The sequence below is a fragment of the Schistocerca piceifrons genome, chromosome 1 (assembly GCF_021461385.2).
Source record: "Schistocerca piceifrons isolate TAMUIC-IGC-003096 chromosome 1, iqSchPice1.1, whole genome shotgun sequence".
NCBI classification, from domain to species: domain Eukaryota; kingdom Metazoa; phylum Arthropoda; class Insecta; order Orthoptera; family Acrididae; genus Schistocerca; species Schistocerca piceifrons.
Genome location: NC_060138.1, coordinates 496,128,001 through 496,154,609, shown reverse-complemented (window position 1 = coordinate 496,154,609; position 26,609 = coordinate 496,128,001). Strand labels below are relative to the sequence as shown.

Here is a 26,609-nt window from a genome sequence, read left to right as displayed (position 1 = left end):
CTTAACAAATAATAGGAGAGTAAAGGTAACCACTCACCTAGCTGACGCAGTTGACAGTTATATCAAGAAGACTGAAAAAATAGTGAGCTTTCAGACAATGTCTTTCTTCAGAGTTAACTAATACAAAATACACACACAAACAAACTGAGCACACCAGTACAGTGGTTAGCACACTGGACTCCCATTTGGGAGGACAACGATTCAAACCTGCATCTAGCCATCCTGATTATGTTTTCCGTGATTTCCCTACATTGCTTCAGGCAAATGCTGGGATGGTTCCTTTGAAAGGACATGGCCAATTACCTTCTCTATCTTTCTCTCATTTGAGCTTGTGCTCCGTCTCTAATGATCTCACTGTCGACGGAACATTAAACACTAATCTCCTCCTCCTCCTGCATATACAAATAAGCAGTTACACTTTCCCAGCAGAGCACAGCAGTGTTTTCAATTTTCTTTGTGTACATTTTGACTTTGTGAACAACAGGGTAATTATCTTTAATCTATTCACTGTTTATATTTCACTTTTCAGTATTTTATTTCTTAATTAACTTTCATACATGGCTTCTCACAAAATATGCAAGTACATATTTCAATGATTACTCTCATTTGATGCAACGATAATAAAACAACAAAGTAGGAGAAGATAGATTGCTACTTACTGTAAATATGACATGTTCAGCTGCAGACAGACACAATTAAAAGACACACATAGGCCGTCCTATCACCTCCCAATTCTCGTCTCCCATCTTCTCTGTTTGCCACCCTCTACCATTTCATCTGCCCACTCTTCCCCGACTCCTCTTCTTTTTCTTTCCGTTTTCACCACCTCCCTGCCCCACAACCTCTTGACGTGCGCCTGTAGACAGTCTTGTCCTGGCAGAGTCCGCCAGAGAGTGCTCCTCTCTCTTCCACCCATACGCTGCTTTCCCTTCCTCTTCCCCACCCCCTCCAGATTGCTGCTTCCATTCCACGTGATAGCTGCACTCTGGTCCAAGCTGCCAGAGCTGGCGGTCACATGTGCATGTGGTATGCTTGCTTGTGTGAATGAATGGTGTGTGTTTCTCCTTCTTTTTCTGACAAAGGTTGTGGCTCAAAGCTTAGGTGTAAGTGTCTTTTAATTGTGCCTGTCGGCAACTTAACTTATCATTTTTTTACAGTAAGTAGCAATCTGTCTTTTCCTACATTGTTGATATTCCAATCTGGAGTTCAAGGACAATGAAGAAAATTAATATGATAAATGACAACAAGAAAATCAGTAAAAGATAGTGTTCTATACTATCACATCATGGCCACAATAAAATCTAGATCCAAAGACAGGGTTGTTAATGAAGCACTATACTTAGCACTGAAAGCACTTTTACTGCAGATACCAACGTACAGCTAGAACAGAACTGCCTCTGGATGTAGAGTGCTGCTGTTTATACAAATACTGAATATTCCACAATATGCAAACATTACAAACATAAAAAATTTTGAGAACCTTCCACAAATGAGAAATACTACATTAACAAATATTCATTGAAGCTAGAATCTGAAATGGCACCCTGCATCACACCAGCCAGCTATGCTAACCAATACTCCACAGTGCATGCAGCACATCTCATAATAATAGTATCTTACCCAAACAGACACGGGAGGAGAGTAAAGGTAAAGGGAAAAATGAAATACCGAGAAGGAACAAAACATAATGATAAAAATATATAAAAGATTAAAACATCAGCAACAAAGTGCTTGAATATGAAAACTGACTGAAAGACTGAAAAGAGTTACTGTACAGGCAAAATAAAATTTGTGGCTGATTTAATCACAGTTTTATGGTAAGTTCCCCAACAAGTATCATTTTATGATACATTATCTCCAAGCTAACAATATAAATGGCTTTGAAATCAGAGAGAAATGATTGATGCATTATAAACAACAATCTTACCCTGATTATGCTCTCGATAGTAAATTCTTGATTCCCCGCTGGCTGTGAGGCAAGAAGTATTGAAAAATATATGAAATTATTTGAATCTTAAATTATTACAAACAAACTTTAGTCACTGGATCTGTCATGTAAAGTAATTACTGAAGAAGTTTAAAATCAAGTTAAGACAATGATTTAAGGCTTTAAAACATGGACTCAAATATAATTTTTAAGAAGATATTTTGCTCTATTTTCAACAGTCTCTGGACAGGATATGTCGCTTCTGTGAGATGTGTAATACTCACAAGAAAAACCACAATTGTAAATAAGAATATTCTGATAAACTGAAACAACTTACCAGGATACAGTAAAGCTGATTCTTCAGTGAAAGAAAGTGGATAACTATAATAATTAAAATTATTTATGAGTGTGATTTAGATCTCTTTGCAAATCCATGACTCACACAACTGACAGTCTTTGGCAGAAGGACACAAATTCTTCAGGGTTCAATACAAGAGCCATATGGTCTGCTCAGATAGGGGATGTAAAAAACTGCATAATATTTTGTAATGCAATTCATTGTTTTTACACTCTATATTTTCTTATATATTCCATCCACTTTTACAGTTTCTCTTCACACTGCTAATGGCAATACCATATTTAATACATCAGTCCTCATACGATTTTCATCCTAGATGAGTGGGTGAATGTTTGACATATTCTCATTTAGTGTGTAACTTTTTCATCCTCTATCAAACCCAAAAATATCCATAACTTTGGTTTCTCTTTCAAGAAATGCTGTAGTCAACTATAATTTTTTTCCAGAAAATATTCCTTTATAAACATCAGTGGAATAGATTTGGTTAAGTGAAGCAAAAAATCTGTCACAAGAGCAAAATGGATTGTTTCATAGAGGTGTTGACTTTCTAAGATGATCTGATGAGTAGGTGCCATCATCCGTATTCGCTATTTGGCTTAGTTCCATGCTGGTTTTCTTTCTACATTCAATAATAAAGTGATGGAAAAAATAATATTTTTTTTTCATTCTCTGATATTTTCTGAGATATTTTGGTTTTGCTTCACATACGAAATCCACGACACTTTATAAACCTGTAGCACCAACCGACCGCACCCTTAAAGTCTGTTAAGTTCACCTGTAGCGTTAGCTTTGCGTATTTGAAGCATTTTTGTATTAATTCCAATGCCAATTGGATGGTGTCCTTGAATCCTTTTCAATACGTCATCTTCTAGTTTTGACCATTTTGCATTCAATGCTCTATTTACACGTTCAGTCTTCCTCATTTTTTTTTTCAGCTCTTCTTCACTAGCACACCTATCACGAGTGGTTTCTTCTGTTAATGGAGGGCTGAAATGCTACTTAGCTGCTCTGTTTCGAAGTTCTTCGGCATATGCTATTACTTTCAATTTATAGCCAGCACCATATGAATATCTTTTATTTTTTTCCCATTATGAAACTCTAACAAAAATATTGTACTGTTACTGATAACACAAATCCCTTCAAATTCAGGTTCACTAGCACCATAGACTGCAATGACACACTGTAGGCTAGACAGCGGTCTGGGTTTTTGATGGCGGGGCAGGAGGGAGACAGTGTTAGCAAGCTTGTGAAACCCTTCAACTGATGTTTGTTGCATCGGTGCACTGCTGCTGCCAGTTGAATCCAATGTTGCCAGACAGAGCTATGTTTCCCGTGGAAGCGAATATGTGGCCATTTTTAAGACTGGAGGGAATTTTAAATCAAAACACTCGACATTTTTACATAAATTTGAGCATAAGACACGCCTGATTTTTGGAGGCAATTTTTTGAAGGAAGAAGTGCATCTTAAAGTCCATAAAATACAGTATATCAGGTTCTGCTTTACGTATCAGGCCTGTCCAAATGAACTACAGAAACTTGACATCCAAGGCTAGACAGTTCCTTATATGCTGCACACCAGCAAATATTAGGCATTTCCTCATGCAACGTAGAGAACAATGAAAGTTGTATAGTGGAGTATTGAAATACAACATCCATCATTTCAGTGGAAGATTTCCAATTTAGAGACTGCATAGCCAACAGCATTTGCAAGATCATGTAGTGCCTACTATGAAACTTGCAGGTTCCCAATTAACCCAAAAGTTTATTATACAACACTACATTACACAGTTAGAATGGCATTTGTGTTATCAACTAATGGGACCAAAGTGAGTATTATGTGTGTATGCATGACTACTGATCCACACTGCACAGTCTGCATTGGAAATGTATTGATGGCAGTAAGAATCCTGAATGGAATAAGAATGTATGAGATATTTTGAAATTCACATGAGACCATACTGGTTTTCATTTCAGTTCTCCTCAAAGAAATGAATTCTTTACATTTTGGAGCCTGACTGAAGAACAGCCAGTGAAAATGAAAGCTGTCATAATTAGGGAAGATCAGCTGTCAACATAATACAAATAAATACATAAGATATGGCCATAGACTGATTCTGACTATTATTTCAGATATGTATTCTGATGAATTCAAAATTTCTGCCATATTGCAATATATTAAAAATAGTGATTTCATCCTACAATGTAACAAAATAGCATTTTTTTGGCATCTGAGTAAATAACACACCACATGTGCATTCTCATTATCATGCATTGAAAACTTTTTAATGTACTAAAATGTAGGAATCAGAACAGAACCGATGAGCTAAATGTGAGAGCGGTAATAAGACATGAAAGTGTTTCGGCCAGTTTGTAACACAAGTAATCACATGTCAGAAATTTTTTTACCACTCTCTCTATAGTACTTCAACACAATTGCAAAAGAACTAAACATTGTACCGATGTCATACATATTGCATTTTGAAAATAAACTATGAAAGTTTTTTTTACAAACATTCGATATGTAAACATGAGTGACCTGGCAGACGTCAATACAGTAATCGAATTCTTGCCATACACGTCCCAGCATGTCATCGTCAACTGTTGCAGTCACTTCCCATATTCTCTCCCAGAGCTCTGCTAAATCATGAGGTAGAAGCGGTACCAATACCAGATATTTAATGTGTCCCCACATAAAAATGTCACGCAGAGTGAGATCCGGTAATCCGGGTGGCCGTTTCATGAAACAGCTGTCCTCTTCTGTAGCATGGTCGATCCATCGATGCAGCAGCTCCGTGTTCAGGTACCCATGAACCACACTATGAAAATGGGGTGGAGCCCCATCCTGCTGAAATATGAAAGGAGAGTACGATTGCATTTGAGGCATCAGCCATTGCTGCAACATGTCCAAGTAGGAATATCCAGTGACAGTGCTCTCAGCAAAGTGCTCTTGCATCTGAACTCGACAAGTTTGCAACTAGTGCAGACTATCGGCAAATTACCAAACTATGCTGTGGCAGCATACATGAAAAAAAACTTTCAAAGTTTCTCTTCAAAATGACAAATGTATGATTTCTGTACAATGTTTGGTTCTTATGCAATAGATAACTGAAAGTGTTCCCAGACTTTATGTACACCCTGTATTTCCAAAAAAGATTCATTTTTTATAGTTTATTATGCACACTGCAATTCACCAAGTATTTTGTAGTACATTGTTGACACAAACCTGTGGTGAGCACTGTGGCAGCCTGTGAGAGTTCTTGATAAAGATGGTAGTTGGGTAGTAATGATGTCGCTGTAACTTCATCTGAACCACATCGTATATCCGCCTCTTCACAAAGCAAGCTGAAGCAAGACATCGCAACCAAAACTGCTTCTATGTCAATGCTCCATAGGTACATGAAAAATACAACCTAAATGGAAAGAGAATATTGCCAATGATGAAATGTGTCAGCTTACCAACTTCATCATACAAACAGTAAGTCATTGGATAACACACTTTAACTGCAGACAGAAAATTACCTCTGCAGCCTGCTATTACTTTATTACATTAACTGTGGTAGAAGCCTCATTAAAAAAGAAAAAAATGATAGAGGGAGAGGGAGGGGGGGGGGGAGGGAGAGGGAGAGGGAGAGAGAGAGGGGGGGGGGGTGGAACGACACTACTGAAAACACTGTAATCCTTTCAGCTTCTTCAACTCCCATGAAAGACTACAGGTCCATACTGCGTATCAGATTCTTAGATCTAGCAGGAGATTTTATCTTTAACTCCCAACATCATGCACCCAAACACAGCATTACGTACTCACAAAGCAGCAACAATAAATTAATCATATTTCACCACAAATAGCTAATCAGATTACAGACTGATACTGACTTTAATTATTCCTCAGTACTAACTCTAATCCCTTGATACTGAGGCCAGTGAATGTAATAACACAACACAAGGTTCTGCCACAACTAAAGGTGTCACAGATTCGGAAAATACTCTTGTTATTCTAGACCTTTCTTCATAGAGAGCACAGGAACAATGAAAGCTTTTCCATAATCTCTTAATCCACTTTTCCATTCAGTTTCATGACAGAGTCAAAGTACTTCAATTCAATTATCTATTATAACGATTCCCCAGCCACTGTAAAACTGTATATTTCTTTCCCTTTGTTAATAGCCATGGTCTGAAATCCTTCCAACATTCACCATCTCATTCCTCTATTCTGCTCTTCCAACTGGACAGTGATGTTGTGTTGTAAGTTTTATTCATCAAAGGCTACTTACTATCACTAAGTCATCTACAAATGCCAATCTAGAGGTCGTCGTGTGACTAGGGCCTTTTGTCAGGTAGGCCATTCCTCGGGTCTTTCGATTTGACGCCACTTCGGCGACTTGTGCGTTGATGGAGATGAAATTTCTTTATACAGGGCACAATTCTGTTAAACTCCATGACTTTTTAATGAAGTCATGAAGTCAGCAGATTCCTTGTTTATCATCCTCATACAGTTCATCCAATTTGTATACAGCCTGCTGTTAGAGCAAGATAAAGATAGCAGATTCTACATTCCTGTACAAATTTCCAGAGTTCAGTTATTGAAATCCTGTCAAATTTACATCTTTCAAAATAACGTCAATGGGCACCACCATATTAAATTAGCACTGTCCAAAGGGGGGGGGGGGGGGGAGAGAGAGAGAGAGAGAGAGAGAGAGAGAGAGAGAGAGAGAGAGAGAGGAAAAAAAAAGAAAAACATGGCATGCAACAACTATCATATGATCCTCCTTTTGCACTTTTCCCTTTCTGTGCATCTAAATTGAGAACATTCTGGGCAGATAAGGGGCAAATGATGTTTTTCGCACACCCAGGAAATTAAAACAGATGCTGCATGCAGTTAATGACAATACTGCCCTCAGAGTTCCTGGAAGTCACAAAATCCCTTGCCAGCACAAAAACAATTGCATCAGTCCGTATAGATTTCAAATATCAATGACACATTAAAATTCATGTTTTAGAAAAATCATCTGTTGCTGAACACAGCCTTGTGAGTCACCTTAAATTATGATGAAATAAAACTCTTGTTACACACTACAACTCACTGGGACTCTCTCATCAAACAAGCAGTAGAGATCAGTAAATGCAAAAATAACTTCAACTGGCACAGCTGCATTTTGGCACACAATGATCACTTCTCAAGGCTTTGGTAAATTTTACAGTCCATTACCACCTTAAGATGGTAATCCTTCACCAACATGACATCTGTTACAGTTCAGTTTCGTGGAATGATACACTGCAGTTTACTAGTGTCGAATTCCATTTCTCCTTCTTACATGATCCACAAAATGATGTTCTCACAAATAACCAGATTTCTGAATGAGAAACTTCTTGTGTAACTTTTCCTCATGCACAGAATGTAGATGGCATTACTCCTACCTACTCTGTGCAGCTGCACTGAAATGCTTGTCACTTGCATGCCCAACCACTGGATTCCAATACGACTTTTATTGCGTGCTGGCTTTATGGTTTTGCAATTTTTATGGCCACCTGTGTAGTATTAATAAGTAGCAAATTGTAATAATTATTGTAGAAATAATTTATATACACAGATACATGCACTGTATGATTTATTTTAGCTGTATAGATAATATGCTCCAATTGAGTACAATAAATAAATAAGTAAATAATCTACAATATTAGGAAAAAGACAGATTGCTACTTACCACAAAGATGACACTTTGAGTTGCAGACAGGCACAATGGAAATACTGTCACACATTTAGCTTTCAGCCAAAGCTTTCTTCAGAATAGAAAATACACATGTATTCACACAAGCAAGCACACATGACCGCCGTCTCCGGCAGCTGAACTGGAAAGCAACTGTCTCGTTGAACGAAAGAAGAAATTTGGAGTGGGGTGGGGAAGGGGGAGGGATAGCAAGGTAAGGGTGAGGGGAAAGGACAGCACCGACTGGTGGAGCATGTAGGTGGTGCATGTAGGGAATATATGAAGGTGTGACCAGAATACCTCGCACAACTTCAGGGCACTGTGGGGCAAGGAGGTGAGGGGTTGAAAAGAAGAGTTGCAGGGACATGGAAAGACAGGTGGGTGCATTGGCAGAGGGCACACACAATGAGGGTGAGGGGACACGAATAGGAAGGAGATGATATGACAGAGGGGATGGAAACTGTTGTGTGGAGAGCGTGGGAACAATATGTTACCATATACTGAGGCCAGAATAATTTTGGGAATGGAGAATGTGTTGTAAGAATAACTCCCATCTCCACAGTTCAGAACAGCTGGTGGTGGAAGGGAGGATCCAGCTGGCCCATGTTGTGAAGCAGCCTATGAAATCAAGCTTATTATGCTCAGATGCATGCTGTGTCCCAGGGTGGTCCACTATGCTCTTGGCTGAGTTTGGCGGTGGCCATTTATCCTGGTGGACAGCTGGTTGGCAGTCCTACCAACATAAAAAACTCTGTAGTGACTGCAGTAGAACTGGTATATGACATGGCTGGTTTCACAAGTGTCCCAGCTTCTGATGGGGTAGGAGAAGCCTGTGAGAGGTTTGGAACAGGAAGTGCTGGATGAATGGATTGGGCATGTCTCACACATGGGTCTTCCACAGGGATATGACCATGTGACATGGGGTTTGGATTGAGAGTGGTGTTGGGATGGACTAGGATGTTGTGGGCATTGGGGGGGGGGGGGGGGGGGGGGGTGATGGAACACCACTTCAGGAGGTTTGGGGAGGATCTTCAATAGGATATTGCTCATTTCAAGGCATGATGATAGGTAATCAAAGCCCTGATGAAGGATGTGGTTGAATTGTTCTGGGTGACAAAGGAGGCACTCCTTTGTTGCTGGTTCTTGGGCGTGATGGAAGGTTTGGAGGTGTGTGTGGGGGGGTGAGTAGCCATTTCCCCACACATCCCCCAATCTTTCCACAACCCCCAAGAACCAGCTACCCTGGACTGGTACAACTGAACCACATCCTTTGTCAGGCTTCAATTACATATTATCATGCCTTGAAATGAGGGTATCCTACCCAAAATTCTTCCCAATCCTCCTAAAATGGTGTTCCATCATCCACTGAAAATCCACAACATCCAAGTCCATCCATATGCCACTCCTAATCCCCAATCCTTGTCAGAGAGATCATATCCCTGCAGAAGACCTGTCCAAACCGACAATCCAGCACTTTCTATTCCCATCCTACCACAGGCTTAACCTACCCGATCAGAAGCTGGGCCACCTGTGACAGCAGCCATGTCACATACCAACTCTACTGCAATCACTGCCCAGCTTTTTATATTGGTATGAATGCCAGCCAGCAGTCCACCAAGATAAATGACCACCAACAAGCCAAGAGCGCAGTGGGCTACAGTGTGACACAACGTGCAGCTGCATGTCGGTTTCAATGGCTGCTTCACAAGCCAGGAACATCTGGATCCTCCCCTCCACTAACAGCTTTTCTGAACTGCACATACAGGAGTTATCCTTACAATAAATTCTTCACTCCTGAAATTATCCCACCTCAACCTACGGTAACCTAGTGTCCCAACACCCTCCACCCAACAGTTTCCGCCCCATCTGTCATTTCATCTCCTTCCTATTCATGCCCCTCATCCTCATTGTGTGCTCCGTCTGCCAATGCACCCACTTGTCTTTCCCCTTTCCTGCTCCTCTCCTTACTCTGCACCTGGCAGTCTTGTCATGCATCCATCTAGTAGTCCCTGCACGTTCTGTGGCAGGTAGTGCTCTGCTCGCTCGCCCCCCCCCCCCCCCTCCCCACCCTCCTGCCCAATACACATAATACAACCTGTACACTTCTATCCCTCCCCCTTCCCTGCCTCACTCCAGATTGCTACTTTTGTTTGACTTGACAGCTGCATTCCAGCCTGAGTTGCTGGAGATGGCAGTCATGCGTGTATGATGTCAAGAAGGCTTTGGCCAAAAGCTAAATGTGTACAGTATTTTTGTTGTGTCTGTCCGCTAGTCAGCATGTCGCCTTTACCAGTAATAGCAATCTATATTTTTGCTAATATTGTAGATCATTTCCTTAGTTATTTGTTCTACACATTTTATCTAGAAAGCTAAAATAGGCCATACAAGGCACATATTCGTGTATAATAAATTATTTCTACAACAATTATTGCTACTCACAGATGCCAACTTTGGAAGAAAGCTATCAGTAATGATGCAGACTAAAGAATTTGGGGGGTGGGGGATTGTCTGGGCAGCCACGCCCAGACTTTTTTTTAAAAAATCGACAATAAAAATCTTGATTTGAAGCCTAAATGAAACACTTGAAAAGTAAAAATTTATGTCTTTAACCCCTAGTAAGACAGACAAGAAAGAGTGCTGGAAATTTAAAAATTAGATCACAAAGCTATGTTTCTCAAAATATAAAATGCAAATGTTATTTTAATCAAAATGTTAGTGGAAGGTGAAATAAGATCAATTTTTAAAGGACAAAACAGTTAAGAACATTGCATCATCGGTAAGCACAGTGAAAGGAATTTCCAAAAAATTAAAAAGAAAAATGTGTAACAGGCATGCCAAATGAAAGTATTCAGTGACACTTGAAACAGAATCATAATAACAAAAAAGTAAAATATAGATCACACACCTATTTTGTCACAGTAACCTGTTCTCAAACTACTAAAATAAATGAAAGAGCGAATTCCGTCATTTTAACAGGGACCCCCCTGAGACTGTAGTTTTAGCCTAGAAATCATTATAATTATGGACAAATCGTAATATAGGGCATGTCTGACAGTTTGCTATATCCTAATACAACACTACTGGCCATAAAAAATACAATGTCATAAAAGTAACATGTAAGAAAAGTTGTATTTATATTCAGTACTTCGGTATGCAAATTACAAGCATTTCAGCACAACAGACCAAAAGTAGGTAGGAGTAATGCCATCTATATTCTGTACATAACGAAAAGTTACACAACAAGATTCTCATTCAGAAATCTGGTCATTTGTGAGAATGTCATTATGGCTTACATAAAAAGGAGAAACACCTATGTGGGAATTTGACAGCAGTAGGATCGTGCCCTATCAAGACTGCAAGTTATAATTCCTTGTTATTGCAGCTTGTGATGATCAGGATCTCACAACTGTCATGTAAGTATGGAATCAATAGGTTCAGGAGGGTTATACGCAGTGCCATGACAATTTTAATAACCCCAGGTGAATAACACCAAAGTTGGACAGACATGTTATTTGTTCAGCTGTACAGGATCGTACAGCTATGTCATGTACCAAGAATCAGGAAATGGGTATGTTTGCAGCAGGATATTTCCCCAGACAGATGGTGCAACAACGTCTGGCACATCATAGATAGTCAGCAGAGCAATCATTGTTACAGCTTCCCTTGACATGGCAGCAGAGAGAGGTGTGCCAAAAGTGGTGTGCCCAACAACAACAATGGGCGTGGGAATGACACTTCATGTTTTCAGATGAGTCCTGGTTATGTGTACTGCTTCACAATGGATGAATCTCCAAGGAGAATGAGCATTGTCAGATGGCATTTGTTATCTTCATACAGGTCGAACATGTGATATGATGGTAAGGGATCATGTTGAGTATGTTACATGATCACCTCTGATTCTCACAGCCAGCAATCTGGACAGCAGGCATTGCATTTCTGATGTGTTAAAGTTGATGGCTATCTCTATCAATGAGGTCTTCATGATATTACCTTTCAACAAGATAATTCAAGATAACATGTTGCCAGTGCTGTCCTGCCCTACCTTGACAAAGACAGTATTTGATTGTTGCCCAAGCCAGTATGTTCTCCAGATCATTCACCCACTGAAAACATCTGGTCATGGGTTGCCAAGAGACTGGCATGCTTTCACTCGTCAGCCACTATGACTGATGAGCTCTTGCATAGAGATGAAGAAGCATAAAGTGGCTTCTCTGTATCTCATATCCAAGCTCAGTTTGAGTTAATGTCCAGCCAGGTTAGACCAATGTTGCTTCCAGAGGTAGTAACCCTGTGCACTAAATTTCACACCCTGTATACCACCAAATTACTTATAAATTTGACCAGGTATTCTTCCTAACACACTATATTTGCACAACAAGTAAAGTTTCATTATTTTCTATCCTTCTTGATGTACCTACTATAATGGCTGCAAAACACACACACAAAGTAAAAAAATTAATATATAAAAATTACTTCCAAATATAACAAAACTACTGCTGACCACAGCCTATTACACAGTGTTGATCATAGCTGGTATTTCTCCTGAGTGCAGATGGATCCTTTCATGTAACAACATGTTCTTTGCTGCTACTGGGTTGTTGGCCACACAGAAGACAGCAATTGTTAATTGTTTCTTCTCCGTAACTAACAAATGTTAGCCTCCCCTCCTCTGGCCAGTTTTGGACATTAGCAGTGAAGTATTTGAACATTAAAATTTTTTCATAAGTGTCATACAAATTTATTATGAAGCCCTGCATAAAAATTCTCATCATCACTAACACCATGCATCACTATGAAATAAATTGATTCCACAATTGGATAAAGCTGCACAAGAACAGCATGAATTCTTTCTGTAAGGAACTTCACTCTTATATACTACCTGTAAATTCTTTTGCAACGTTAGCACTACCCACACATTGCTCTGCAAAACTTACAGACAAGGTAGATAAAGTAACATAACTTAATAACAACACAGTGAAAACTAATGGAAATGTGGATACATGTTACCAGAGGCCTCCCAGTCATTCACAGAAAGCCAGGCATCACATGACGATAAGAGCAGTGTGACTTAAAGTGCCAAATGGGGCTGATTGGCCCTGCAAGACGAGGCAGCTGAAGGAACAGGAAAACCAAGTGTGTGTTAATTAGCAAGCAGCTACAATGCACTGTGGTGGTGTTCTTCATAACAACATGGTCTGGAGACAATATCTGGATGACTTTACTTGATAAAAGAATCATCAGGAAACTGGAAGAAGGACAGAGTTTCAAGTGTAGCCCAGTACTTTAGTATGAAATAAACTGATTCCACAATTGGATAAAGCTGCACAAGAACAGCATGGGGAGCATTCTGAACCACAGATAATGCTGCCTGAATGAAAGGAGGTGACTGACCAAGGGTCAACTACAGCAGCAGACTGCTACATTGTGCATCAGGCAAGAAGGGACCCACATCAAACATCAGGAGCAATTGCAACTACATTTAACAGGACTGCAAGGCACACAATCTTAATCTCACGCTCCTCAGTCACACAGTGACTGCATGGGAGTGGTCTGTTTGCTCGATGACCAGTACGTTTTGTTCTGTTGACACCCGTACATTGGTAGCATTGTTTGCGGTGGTGGCAAGAGCTTAGTGACTGCACAGTGAGGAAAGAGGTCGCATTCTCTCTTCTTGGATGAGAGCAGCTTCGGTCTGAGTGATGATTCTGGATATACCTCATACAGTTACAGATGGGAACACATAATGCACCTAGGAATATTCTGAAACATGATTGCTTTGCTTTAGCCCTGATTTCATTTTTATGGAAAACAATGTGTGATCGCATCAAACAGCGCAAGTGGAGGAGCTCTTGGAACAAGAAGATAATCAGTAAATGGGGTGGCCTGCCTGTTCCCTCGACTTAAATCCCATCGAGCATATGTGGGATCCTTAGGAGACACACGTTGCAGCACATCCACATGTATCAACAACTATGCAGCAGTTGTCATTACACTGGTGGAGGAAGGGAACATGCTACCACAAGAACTCCTTGCCAACCTTGTGGCCAACAAGGGAGCAAGTTGCAAAGCCAGGGGGTGGGGGATGAACACAGATCACAGCGATTTCAGTGTAATTATTACTGTCTTTCAATAAAAGTGTCATCTCATTATGTATTTCTTTCAGTAACTGTCTGTACTATGCTGTAGCAGTTCTTTCTACATATGGTTCAATAAAGCTATGTTACTTGGTGCAGACACATCATATGAAAGTTACTTTGGTCCTTAAGTTCTGCACAACAGTGTATTTATGCCACAGAGGAAGTAATATAATTTGAGAGAGTAAGATAGATAGGGGGGGGGAACACGATAAGGTGTGGAAGTATTGAGAAATGACCACCTTCTCATACACAATGAAGCTCATTAGCAGAAGGCACACGAGGCAGCAGTGATGACACAAAATATATAAATACTTTGATAACAAGAATTATGGTATGGCTTGGCAGCTCAGTGGTAAAGTGATAGCCTATGAATTCAAAGGTTTTTGGTTTGAAGCCTTGTCTGTCTTAGGCTTTTATCTGTCATATCTCATTACTTTCATCTCTAGTAGTTTGTTAATGTGAGAACGCTGAATTGCACTGACGTTCAGAGGCCACATTAAAGTGTAGATCCCTCTAAACTGGCTGGGTATGTCAGTTCAGAGGTCAGAGGGAGACAACAAATGACATAACACCCCCAACAGGACCATAGAAATTAAATCACTATGGTGTTCAAACCAAACTACAGGTCAAAGATGGCATTACCTTTAGATTGATAATAACACACAAAATAAACTACCAGTACAAAAACATCAATTTAAAGCCACAGACTAAAGTTATGCACACCAACATAAGATAATGCAACCATACTGTTCTGTACCTCTAATTTAATATGTGCTTGCTTGCATATAGCGATCTGACTCCCGACATTTGCATAGTCCTTGTGGCGTAATAAAAATGCATTTCTGCAAACAAGTATTTCTCGCAGCCACTTTAAAATATCTGTATAATTCATAATTTGATGCTGGATTAGTTTCTGAGAGATGGAAAACAACACCTGTGAACTGAAAAAGATTAAAATACTAATTATGTCCTGATGTGCAATTGAGCAAATTGTCACCTTGTTAAAAGTATTGTAAGCAGTAATATACATAGCAGAAACACAATCAAAATTATAAATTACTACTCATAAGCCAGGTTTCAGTAACACAGCTAACAGTATAACACTACCACAGAAATGCTTTACGCTTTAAAGTGATTTAGCAAACGAAACTCAACAGTTTAATATACAAATAACACCAAATACAGCTTCAAATTATCAAATATTTTATTTAAAATTGTGTGCAACTACACACTCACATCTCACTAAATTATTAAAAATCATTTGCTTCTAATCAAGTTTTGGTTATGAATAAGACATTACAACATGAAATAATAAGTAGTCTACTCACCAACTAGAAATATTAATTATCTGCTGGTAGGGGTAAAACAACAAAGCTTTGAGATAAAGATATAGTTAAGAGAAAGTAATACTACAGTTGTATGAAACAATAGAGAAAGTAATACTACAGTTGTATGAAACAATATCTTCAAATAGAAATGGGGAGAGGCTGTCATTTATCTGTAGCTAACGGATGTGTAGCACATGGGCACCTTTAACAAGATAAAAAATTTCGTTAACTTCTCAGTACTCATTGCATACTGTTAAGTGTCATTATGTATCACTCACCAATCATTATCTCCTGTCTGGACTCTCTATTGTCACAGTATAAAAATTAATATCTATAAAATTAATATTCTTTTACTTTGAGGAGCTGAAGTAATAGCTCACTGACTATTGGAAACTACCAAGAACTTTGCTAGCTATCAGATGAAACCTTTCTCTGAGTTATAGGGTACTCATGTGAACAAAGCCAGGGTAATGCAGCCATACAGATGTGTGTGTGTGTGTGTGTGTGTGTTTTGTGCCTATAATTCTGTAAAAGGTTTCGTCTGAAAGTTGCAATGTTCTCGTTCTTATTGATGTGCTTTTCAATGACTCAGCAACTCTACTACTCAGTGAATTGTTACATTTACTCTTTAAAGTATTAACACTATACCACGAGTTTTCACTGCCATGCAAATTAATATCTATTGTTTTACCTACGAAAAAGTGTACTTCAAGCTGGTTAGCGTCTCTAAAGACAAAGTGTAATAGTGAAAGCACAATTCTTAAAAATAAAACCGATACAGTTCTTATGTTTAGAGGTCAAGTTTGTTCCACATATAAAAAAGTATGGACAATTTTAGCTTCCCCAACAAGAAAACAAATTTAAAAATGAGTTTGACAAGCAACTATGAGTCGCTGACCACAAGCACACTGTAGCACTACCAGTGAAGATGCTTGCAGAGTTGCGCTGCAATAAATAACTTCTTACAGTGACGAGATTGTGTCTGGTAAATGAACATTAACTCTGTCGAAGTAGTAACAGTATTTTTCCTCTGGTTAATACTGCAAAATCTGGAATATGTTCAAAAGTGAACTTCACTGATGATGTCTGCAATTTCAGAGATGACGCATCCATACAGTTCACTGGCCCACTTATAGAGGCTGCCTGGGTTAGCCTCCTGGCGAGCTACGGTGAGCCGCCAATGAAACAGATTATTTAAAAGATTGCCTATTCTATAATCTGTATTACTGTTATCCAATAATGTGTTCAGTGTTAAGCACAATCTGCACTTCACTGTATCTTACATGTTGCTCTATACAGTATTACATTCCATAGATCATGTTTGTTCTTGCTGTAGCAAACAAGGCGACAAGTGAGGATTACGTTTTCTTCATGTGTTAGTGTCAGTGCTACATCGCCCAGAAAACATCTTGATGGAAGAAATACTCCAACATAGCATTGTCAGTGGCAAGCTTTTGCAGAAGAACAGCAGGCTCTCACCACCGCTCTCAATCAAGTGGCATCTGCATGTTTGCGGCAGGTTACTCTCCCATCAGTGCAACCGTCACCCTTTCTGACACATAATGAATCAGCTGAAGATTGGGACTCCTAAAAGCCATGGTTATTTCAAAATTTCCACGTTTTTTGCATTGGAAATACAAATCTGTGTAGAGCTTTCTTTCTTTCCTGCTTTTGCCACTCAGTTATCACTTGTTACGCCATCTTGCATCATTGCAAGAATTGGCCAGCTTATCTTTTGATGAAATGAGCAAGCTTCTCTCAACCTATTACTGTGACAGAATGTTTGTCACTGCAAGGCATGTAGAATTTTTCCATTGTCAGAAACACCCAAACCAATCTTACAAAGCCTGGACTGCTGAATTACACGGGTTGAGCGATCGTCGTAAAGTTGTCACCAATACCCATAAAGAATCATAAGCTGATCACATGGTGCGTAATATTATTATTCTTCTGGCCCCAGATAGGGAAGTCCACAAAAAAGCACTTCAATGTGAGAATCCAACACGTACAGATGTGCTCAATGTAGCACAGTCCTTTGAGGTCTCATGGGCTGTAGGCAATCAGTTTGTTACGTGGGGAGAGGTATCGGAAGTTACGCAATCAACCTCTTAGGCACACTGCAAGTGTCCAGGATGACAGGGAAGTCGTTGCAGCAGCACAACCTTCAACCCAGTATTGCATGCAGGAGCATTAGTTAAGCCACAGCAGCAACAGGCCACATCAAAACAGTGGCTGCGTGTCCTCCTTCCGTCCAACGTGTGTGTGCTGCATGCCCTAACCATTGGGCTGTTTGCAAAGTTGTCAAAAGAAAGGCCACACAGCACTGGTGGGAGGACACAGTAGTAATAATGGACATAAATTGTATCTCTACAATGACTGTTTCCCTGAACAAACTGTTTATTGACTTGCACGTATTTAATAAACTGCTAAATATGTAAATGGGCACAGGAGCTGCAGCGACTTTAGTAAATGCAAAAACGTATGTGAACTTGTGCTCCCCTCCCCTCACACAGGTTTCACGGAAGTTGGTTAGCTACGATAAAAAGCAGATTCCGATCCTAGATCAGTTCTCTGTTCAAGCTCTTACACATCTGTTGTTCACCCCCTCACTTTCCTCGTTGTGGATCACTTCCGTACCGCATATCTGTTAGAGTCAGATGAGTTTAATGCTTACGGTTTCTCCATTGCCGATGAGGTAAATGTAGTGTGAGATCAAGATCTGTATCAGCAACTGGAGTCCCTCTGCTCTGACTTTTAATCTCTGTTTTCTCTTGGACTCAGTTGTGCTACTGCTTTTCAGGCCCATATTACCACGAAAGAGTCTGCCTGCCCTCGTTTTTTTCAGGTGTGGCAGGTGTCAGTCATGTCACACAACTCTGTCGAGGCCAAATTCGACCATCTGACCTATTTCTTCCAGTGAACGGGCTACGCCACTAGTAAATCGTTAAAAAGCCTACAGATGAGCTTTGCCTCTGTGGCGACCTCAGTGTCACAATTAGTATACAGCCCGTGATAGATACGTGCCCTTCGCCCCGCCCTGACAAGTTGCTTGCAAAATTATCAGACGGCCAATACTTTTCCGAGGTCGATTTTTCAGAAGTGTGCCCTCAGCTCCTCTCGGATGAGGACACTAGGTGTCTTATTGCTGTCGATACACCTTTCGGTAGAAACCAACAGAGATGCTTGCCTTTTGGCATCGCTAGCTCACCTCCTACAGTTTTTAGCAGTTTTTAAAACAGTTGACGGCCTCCATGGCGACTGCACCAATTACTTTGATGACAATACTGCACCAATTACTTTGATGACAATACTGTTTCAGGTTCTTCCACTGAAGACCGCCTCAGAAATCTCCTATCGTTTTGCAGTCAGCACCATGATAGCTCGAGCCGAGTGCGCTTTTCTGGACTCATGGTTTCAGCTGCTGGCTGAACTGGGCTCCCACCATCATCTAGTGTTCCTGGGGCAGGTGCCTCTGCATTGCCTGCACACCTGACGGGCAGATTCCCGTTTCTTTGACCAGCTGCAGGTGAACACGGCGGGGTCCGTTCCTGAGGGCCCACTGCCTCCCCTGGCCCCACTGCCGCAAATGCCTGTTCCCGTGTTGGAGACGGTCCAGTTCGCACCGCAGCATGGGTCGCCGTCTGGCAGATTGCTGGTGGGCGTTCCCGCCTCTGCCCCCACTCCTCGACTGTCGTCACCGGTGCAGTCTCCACCGCACCTGATGGCGTAGCCTCTGCCATCTCTGTTGCCGGGAACTGTGCGGCTGTCGTCTCCGACACCCCGCCGACACCTCTGGAGCCGACCGTTGACCTCAGTGAAGTGCTATCCCTGGTCCTGCCTGACAGCTTTTCATGAGCAGTGGCACAGTGTGCGAACCTGAAACCGCAATTACTTCCGTCCCTACTCGCCGGTGGCTGTGATCGTCGGATGATGAAATGGACATCAGGCCATCACTGGTGTTTTCTGTGACTCACAATCTCAGTGCCTTGTGAGATCGGAGGTTTTTTTTCACAGTACCAGTGTTTTTTTGGTACCAGTGCTTTTTCCATCCCAGAGCTTTTTTTCTGTGCATGCATTTTTTTGTGCCTAGTGTTTTTAAGTACGGATGTGATGTACATTTAATCTCTGTTTTCCCTTGGGCTCAGTTGTGCTACTGTTTTTTAGGCCCCTATTACCATGAAAGAGTCTGCCTGCCCTTGTTTTTTTCAGGTGTGGCAGCTTCACAGAACCCTGCATTTAAACAGTTCACAGGCCCACTTACAGAGGCCACCTGGGTCAGCCCTCTGGCACGATCTGGTGACCCATGAAAGAAACAGTATTATTTAAGTGATCACAAACAGGTGCTCGGCCTATATGGTAACCTGTTATTGTTGTACAATGTGTTCAGAGCTACACACAATCTGTACATTGTATCTTACATGTTGCTTATATCGTACTGTGTTCCATAAATCAGGTTTGTTCTTGCTATAGCAAACAGTATTCGACGATATGGTATAAAACAGTCATACATTTCCTGTTATATTATTACAGCTATTCATTGAGATTAAATGCCAAACCTTGCTTATGACTAAAACAAATACCAACTGCTTTGAACCTAGAGAATGGCTCCAGGAATTTAAACATTTCTTTCCTTATTTTAGTAACACATCTTTTTTATGTTGTTCACAAGAAATGATGGCAATGAAATAAAATTCAATATTTTACTCATTTGCGATTCGTGGTGGCTCAATTGGTCAATTTACCAGAAAGCAAACTATGTTATTTCTATGAGCCTAGAACATAATACTGTATCTCTTTTTTTTCTACTCACCTCACATCCCAAAAAGTATTAATGGGAGCTTCTGGATTCCAAACTTCAATTTTCTCAGGGTGATGAAGGACAAGCAGTGCTTCCATTGCCTCTTGGGCCACATCAGGCATAGTTGGCTGGTGCACTAAACTCACAAGGCCATTTATAAGTTCTAATGTTGAGCTTTGTATCTCATGCCCAGCTTTACCTTGATTCTGTTAAGACAGAATAGATATGTAAATGGATCCACTTACACCATCACTGGATAAAAATGACATAAGCAGAAAAATTCACAAGTTACAGCTTTAGTGACTTGCTTTGTTATAAGTCTAAAAGTCAATAATGTAAGGAAGTATATGTTTTCAACAATGTCATTTTATCTACTACTGTGTGTGTGTGTGTGTGTGTGTGTGTGTGTGTGTGTGTGTGTGTGGAATGTTATTCTGCAATAGGCTTTCATAGCATATATCTACATCAGATGGTTAAAAAATTATAAAATTATTAGAATTATTAAACAGTATTGCTGGGCAGGACTTTCCTTCTGGGGATAAAACATCTAGTACTGCCAACTGAGACATATAAAAGTACACAACACTCCTCTACCTTTTCGGACAGAGTTTCTTTGTTGGGGATGGGTTTGGGATTGTTAAAAAGGAAGAGCAGGTCATTCAAACCCCAGGATGAAAGCAAACAAAACTCTCATACCTGCCCCAGTAAACATTTGTTTTAATTATTGTCCACAAACCATGAATCACACATTTTCATATGAGCCAGTATTCCTGGGAAAACAAGACAGTGGCTCTCAGGAAGGGAACTCTACCTTAGTAATTTTTTTGTTCTATTTATTGATGGCCAACTGATACCTTACTGTGGGTTCTAATGGGTTCTGATGCTGATCATGAAATATTATTATTCCAACTTGGTAAGAATTTGCAGTACACTTTAGAAGAATTTCCACTTCTGTCGTGTAAAGTTGTTCTCACCACATTGTAAGTTTACTGACCAAAAACTGCATCTTGGCAGCCTCATAACATATCTTCCTCAGGCAGCCTCCCGCTACTAATGGGCTTGAAGAACATTTGTTAAATAAAATACAGAACACAGCTATGAATGATTTTTAATACATTCATACTGACTGACCCACACAATGTTTGCTTTTTGACACATATTGATAATTACACTAATTAACAAACATTAATGAAGTTCAGTGCTGGCAGACTAGCATACTACTTTACATGACTCCGATGGACACAGTGGTTTCACATGTTAACAGTTCAGCGCTAACTTTTTGCATAAGGGCTGCTAATTTCCGACTGACTCGGGCTTTGTGTGTGACATCTATTCGTTGTTGTTTGTTGTTGTTGTGGTCTTCAGTCCTGAGACTGGTTTGATGCAGCTCTCCATGCTACTCTATCCTGTGCAAGCTTCTTCATCTCCCAGTACCTACTGCAACCTACATCCTTCTGAATCTGCTTAGTGTATTCATCTCTTGGTCTCCCTCTACGATTTTTACCCTCCACGCTGCACTCCAATACTAAATTGGTGATCCCTTGATGCCTCAGAACATGTCCCACCAACCGATCCCTTCTTCTGGTCAAGTTGTGCCACAAACTTCTCTTCTCCCCAATCCTATTCAATACTTCCTCATTAGTTATGTGATCTACCCATTTAATCTTCAGCATTCTTCTGTAGCACCACATTTCGAAAGCTTCTATTCTCTTCTTGTCCAAACTATTTATCGTCCATGTTTCACTTCCATACATGGCTACACTCCATACAAATACTTCCAGAAATGACTTCCTGACACTTAAATCTATACTCGATGTTAACAAATTTCTCTTCTTCAGAAACGCTTTCCTTGCCATTGCCAGTCTACATTTTATATCCTCTCTACTTCGACTATCATCAGTTATTTTGCTCCCCAAATAGCAAAACTCCTTTACTACTTTAAGTGTCTCATTTCCTAATCTAATTCCCTCAGCATCACCCGACTTAATTCGACTACATTCGACTACATTCCATTATCCTCGTTTTGTTTTTGTTGATGTTCATCTTATATCCTCCTTTCAAGACACTGTCCATTCCATTCAACTGCTCTTCCAAGTCCTTTGCTGTCTCTGACAGAATTACAATGTCATCGGCGAACCTCAAAGTTTTTATTTCTTCTCCATGGATTTTAATACCTATTCCAAATTTTTCTTTTGTTTCCTTTACCGCTTGCTTAATATACAGATTGAACAACATCAGGGGGGAGGCTACAACCCTGAAGGGAGTATCCCTTCCCAACCACTGCTTCCCTTTCATGTCCCTCGACTCTTACAACTGCCATCTGGTTTCTGTACAAATTGTAAATAGCCTTTCGCTCCCTGTATTTTACCTCTCCCACCTTTAGAATTTGAAAGAGAGTATTCCAGTCAACATTGTCAAAAGCTTTATCTAAGTCTACAAATGCTAGAAACGTAGGTTTGCCTTTCCTTAATCTTTCTTCTAAGATAAGTCGTAAGGTCAGTATTGCCTCACGTGTTCCAGTGTTTCTACGGAATCCAAACTGATCTTCCCCGAGGTTGGCTTCTACTAGTTTTTCCATTTGTCTGTAAAGAATTCGTGTTAGTATTTTACAGCTGTGACTTATTAAACTGATAGTTTGGTAATTTTCACATCTGTCAACACCTGCTTTCTTCGGGATTGGAATTATTATATTCTTCTTGCAGTCTGAGGGTATTTCGCCTGTTTCATACATCTTGCTCACCAGATAGTAGAGTTTTGTCAGGACTGGCTCTCCCAGGGCCATCAGTAGTTCCAATGGAATGTTGTCTACTCCGAGGGCCTTGTTTCGACTCAGGTCTTTCAGTGCTCTGTCAAACTCTTCACGCAGTACCGTATCTCCCATTTCATCTTCATCTACATCCTCTTCCATTTCCATAATATTGTCCTCAGGTACATCTCCCTTGTATAAACCCTCTATATATCTATTCGTAGATATATGCAATATAGAATATTATATATTGACAAAATACTAGACTATTGTAGGTTAGTTATTAATGAAAAAAGCAGTAAAATTGAATGACACAAATGTACAACAGGCAAAGAGCTGTGTTTGCTTAACTGAGATCAGTATAACTAGAAAATCGCAAAATAATAGGTACTACTTTATGATGATGATTTGAACGTGCAGGGGATTCCCAAAGCCCACCAAAAAGGTTATGAGAAAGTGAAAGTTTCTCATTGGAATAATTACCATACTCACAAGTTATTTTAGTAAAAATATACATATTTTGGAACAGAAAAATCAGGGCTGTAAAACTATGGTACTGAGTTTAAGTAATCACATTTTAAAATTGAAATTTTCTAGAACACAAAAATTTTGAATAGGAATAACATTTGAGATATGAGGTTTTTGAGAAAAGCAAAACATTTGTTGAAAAGAGGGGAATGAGGACTTTCAAATTACCTATATCAGCTACAAACAACTTTTGGCTCATCAAAAATTTCACCCTGTAAGAAACAGCATCTCGCTCCAGATTATATAACCCCATCATGTTCCTGTTACAGATGAAGATGAACACATCAATGGTTGACGAAGATGACAATATCTATGAGATGTAGAAGGTGGGAAAGTCTTTCTTCCTGATGGTGAAAGCACCAGCACCAGAATCAGCACAATGCAGAAAATGTAACCTTTCAATTTGGTTTCTGACTGAACATTTACAGGCATGATCAGAACAACTGAGATGTAGAATGCAACTGTGAATCACTATATTATTTCCTAAGTATGGCAAGGCTTATAAATTCATGGTCCAAGCCAACAACAAGATGGTTGTGACTGGAAGTTTATTTAAATGATGTGGTCTTCAGTTCGAATGCTCGTTTGATGCAGCTCTCCACACAAATCTATCCTGAGCTAGTCTCTTCATTTCTGCAGTTTGTAACTACTGCAGCCTATATACATTTGAACCTGCTTACTTTATCCAAGCCCTGGTCTTCCTTTACAATCTTTACTCTCACACTTCCCTCCATTACTGAACTGACTATTCCTTGTCGCCTCAAGATGTGTCCTGTCAACCAGTTCTTGCTTTTAGTCAAGTTGTGCCAAAAATTTATGTTTTCTCCAGTTTGACTCAGTACCTTCTCATTAGTTATTCTATCTAACCCTACTAATTTTCAGCATTCCTCTGCAGCACCACAACTTCAATATTAAGACATATACAAAAGTGCAGTTTGTTCACTTATGAATGAGGATGCCACATGAACAATAAATTTTATTGTACGCTGTAAATTTGATTCTATTAATAAACTTTACTTTCATAATAAATAATTACAAATCTACAAAGACAGGCAGAGTTTCTCATAAGGAGCTAGGAGGGTCACAAGTTGAAGCTTCCTGGGTGTGAACAGGTATCATAAAGATGTTGACGAGCCGGATATGGCAGCTTCGGAAAATAGAAGGGAGCACAGGATCAAAAACCAAAGGACAACCAAATAAAATGTCAAGAAAACATCCACCGAACTTTTACCTTGAATATTTAGTTAGGCCTAATCATGTTTCATTTCATACACTGAGGACTAATCTAATTGTCATTTTAATTACACTTACATTAAGCATCAGCATAGGGTCTGCGTGAATAAGGCGCACCATCCATAATAATAAATTTTTATAACCTGGACTCTCTTCACCCCGCTCTTTGAATTTTGATGTTGAATCCTTGCCTTTCAATGTGAGGCTCTGCAAATCAATGAATACAATCACTAACATTTCAGTTTTAATGCAACTTAAATCAGTAATAAACAATTAACAATGCAATAATTCATGAAAAGATATTAAATACACAATGAATTGAGTAATTAAAGCATATCAGTCAGAGAACTGTACTGCAATGAATGTTTGCCAAGGATGCAAGTCAAACACTAACTTCTCATCCTTTAACAACACCATTTTTTCTGAAGTTCAGTATGCACCACTACCTAAATAAATTATTCCAGTTCTGAAGAGTTTTCCAATGGTAGTATACCTATATGGGTAAAGTGAACAAAGGATGGAATCACATATTTTTAAGCAGCTGACTGATTAAAGTTCCTAACCAGAAGAATAAATCTCATCATCTAATCTCATAAACAAAGCTCTAATGAAGTGATATCTGACACACAATCAACCTGGGAATGAGACTATCGATATTCATTTTGGTGCTACTTATATCTCTGGCAGAGTACTCAGCTGATGAATGATGCTCATGATGGTTGAAACCATATGATAATTTACTGGTTAAGAATTAGGATCCTGTTTGTGGGTTTTGGTCATCAGCTTTGCAAGGATTGCTTATACAGATGGACATCACCTGTCTTCAAATTGGAATGGCGATCACAGTATTACCACAACTTGCAGTACCTGTGTAGGCTTCATGTAACATCTGTGAAATAGGATCTCAGTTTGGAGTAGTGTGATGAGCCACTGAGTACAGAACACAAGTGACGACGACATGTGATGTCACAGCATAACAAATCTATATTTACATCTACATTATATTCTGCAAACCACTGTGAAACGCATGGCAGAGGATATGTCCCATTGTACCAATTATTAGGGTTTCTTCCTGTTCCATTCACGGGAAGAATGAGTGAATGAATATCTCTGTGCCTGCTATAATTATTCTGATCTTGTCATCATGATCCCTATGTGAGTGATATGTAGGAGGCTGTAGTATATTCCTAGAGTCATCATTTAAAGCTTGTACCTTTGTTAGTAGATTTTCTCGGGATAGCTTACTTCCATCCTCAAGAGTCTGCCAGTTCAGTTTCTTCAGCATTCTGTGATACTCTCCCACGGGTCCAACATATCTGTGACCATTCATGCTGCCCTTCCCTGTATACATCCAACATCTCCTGTTAGTCCTATTTGGGTTGGATCCCACACACTTGAGCAAATTTCTAGAATGGGTCCATGAGTGATTTGTAAGCAACATCCTTCACTTCCCCAGTATTCAACTACTAAACCGAAGTCTACAACCTGCTTTACCCATGATTGACCCTTGTGATCATTTCTCTTTTCTTCATATCCCTACAAAGTACTACACTCATGTATTTGTATGAGTTGGCCAATTCCAGCTATGACTCGATGATATTATAGTCATAGGATACTGTGCTTTTTTATTTTGTGAAGTGCACAGCTTTACATTTCTGAACATTTAAAGTAAGTTGGCAATCTTGGAACCGCTTTAAAATCTTATCAAAATCCGATTGAATAGTTATGCAGTCTTTTTCAAACAGTACTACATTATAGATAACTGCAACATCTGCAAAATGTCTGAGGTTACTATTAACATTGTCTCCAAGGTCATTAATATACAACATGAACAGCAAGAGTCTTAATA

At 39.7% G+C, this 26,609-nt stretch overlaps 1 protein-coding gene across 3 annotated transcripts in view; it reads right to left on the bottom strand.

Moving 5' to 3' along the window:
* LOC124795984 (neurofibromin) overlaps nucleotides 1–26,609 on the bottom strand; it is a 489,110-nt gene that overhangs the window by 348,023 nt on the left and 114,478 nt on the right. For 2 of the 3 annotated variants that reach the window (XM_047260068.1, XM_047260083.1), the window contains exons 11-15: nucleotides 24,839–24,967; nucleotides 20,266–20,459; nucleotides 14,885–15,068; nucleotides 5,509–5,695; nucleotides 1,928–1,969 (exon numbers count right to left, since the gene is read on the bottom strand). In XM_047260068.1, the coding sequence (XP_047116024.1) occupies nucleotides 1,928–1,969; nucleotides 5,509–5,695; nucleotides 14,885–15,068; nucleotides 20,266–20,459; nucleotides 24,839–24,967 (736 nt within the window). The remainder of the gene's footprint in view (nucleotides 1–1,927; nucleotides 1,970–5,508; nucleotides 5,696–14,884; nucleotides 15,069–20,265; nucleotides 20,460–24,838; nucleotides 24,968–26,609) is intronic. The other variant, XM_047260076.1, reaches the window with a different exon arrangement.